General features: G+C 26.6%; 1 protein-coding gene across 1 annotated transcript in view; it reads left to right on the top strand.

Moving 5' to 3' along the window:
- Nucleotides 1-178: 178 nt before the first annotated feature.
- HELRODRAFT_160586 (hypothetical protein) overlaps nucleotides 179-1,897 on the top strand; it is a gene marked incomplete at both ends in the record, with an annotated part of 3,301 nt that continues 1,582 nt past the window's right edge. The window contains 2 exons of the mRNA XM_009017535.1: nucleotides 179-276; nucleotides 717-881. Coding sequence (XP_009015783.1) covers nucleotides 179-276; nucleotides 717-881 — 263 coding nt within the window. The remainder of the gene's footprint in view (nucleotides 277-716; nucleotides 882-1,897) is intronic.

Below are 1,897 nucleotides of genomic sequence, written 5' to 3'. Positions count from 1 at the left end.
GATACGCAACGAGAATAAATTAGAATAAAAATAAAATAAAATTGTCAATAGGAAAAAATGTATCAATGTTAATAAAATATATACACACTTATATACATATATATATACATATACATTATTATCCTTTAAAAACAGAACTTTTCGTAATTAAAAAATTTTTCAGTTTATTTTTAAAAAGATGCAAAGTGTTACAATCTTTAATTTCTTGTGGAATCGTCTCCCATATTCCTGGGCCGGTGTGTTTCAAACTCATGCAGAGTACTTTAATTCTGGCTGGTGGAGCATAGAAAAGTGGCGTGTGGCGTAGATTAGACATGTGTGTATGTTAATATGTTATAAAACACAAATAAATATTAATTTTACTTCTCAAAAAATTTGCTTATACACATTACATCACATCCTTTTAGTTAGTTCCGTTACAAAGTCTGAGTTGAGTTTATAAATTCTACCGAATGTTTGGCGTTAATATGTTTGTAGTTCGTCTTTTCAATTTTTCTCACTAAAGTTTTTTGGTGAACGTTTAGTTTATTAAAATTCAAAATAAACTTATTTTCCGAATTCATGCTGCAAATAATATTTGTGAGAAAAATTAAAAAAACGAACTAAACATATTAACGCCAAACATTCGGTAGAATTTATAGAATATTGTAAAATATATATATATATATATATATATATATATATATATATATATATATATATATATAATCAAACAGGAAGGTAGCTAACGTCGAACATGCTGTGATGTTCATCAATAATTGCATTTCTGACGGTCTTAATTCAATATTTATTAAAAAACCTCGAACTGGAAGCAACATCGGGAACGACCACGATGATCGACTGGAACATGAGCTTAAAACCAAAAAAGAACATACAGGAAGGTAACTAACGCCGAATATGCTCGGATTTTCATCAATATATATATACATATATATATTTTTTCCAAAATTTTTTCCAAAGTAAACTTTTTTTAACAAAATTCTTTAACAAAAGCAAGAAGGAAACTTTTTTCAACAAATATATATATATATATATATATATATATTTATATATATATATATATTATATATATATATATATATATATATATATATATTATATATATATTTACAGTATTCTATAAATTCTACCGAATGTTTGGCGTTAGTGTGGTTGTAGTTCGTTTTTTCAATTTTTCTCACTAAAAAACGAACTACAAACATATTAACGCCAAACATTCGGTAGAATTTATAGAATATTGTAAAAATTATGGTCTATTACCAACATATATATATATATATATATATATATATATATATATATATATATATATATTTACACACACACAAACAAACAAAAGCGTGTGTGTTATTTTTTGCAAACTAACTAATTTAACTATCTTAACCAGAAAGAGTACCAAAGTTTTTTTTAATAATTTAAAATTTTGAAATAATCTAAGTATCTAAGTATTTTTTATTTTTCAAATGATTTACACTGTCCAATAAAAAAAAACAACCAACCAACCAACCAAACTATTAAACAGGCAAAACGAAACATTCAATCACAGATACTCACAAAACTGGTCTTATTAGTTTAAAAGGAAAACTTCCTTACAGACGAGGAGCACCAACTGCGAATGAGTGGATAATTTATGTTGAAGAGGAGCACGCGTGTGGAAGTGGAAATGCGTGTATAAGTTGATGCATATTTCACTGGGCAGTAAGACTGCTAAAGCGTAACATACAAATCACTCCGTAAATTAAAAAACTAACATTTAAGTTGTAACGGTTACTTTTTCATCCACTTCCTGGCAGCTAGAACGATCTGAACAATCCAAATGATCTTTTCACTTTCGTTTCTGTTAGAGAATAAATAAGTTCAGTTAATAAATTGTATCACATTGAAGAAAAAATGTGAT

This window comes from Helobdella robusta (genome assembly GCF_000326865.2).
Source record: "Helobdella robusta unplaced genomic scaffold HELROscaffold_2, whole genome shotgun sequence".
Classification (NCBI taxonomy): domain Eukaryota; kingdom Metazoa; phylum Annelida; class Clitellata; order Rhynchobdellida; family Glossiphoniidae; genus Helobdella; species Helobdella robusta.
The sequence above is the reverse complement of the archived record's forward strand: the minus strand, read 5'-3'. Positions and strand labels throughout refer to the sequence as shown.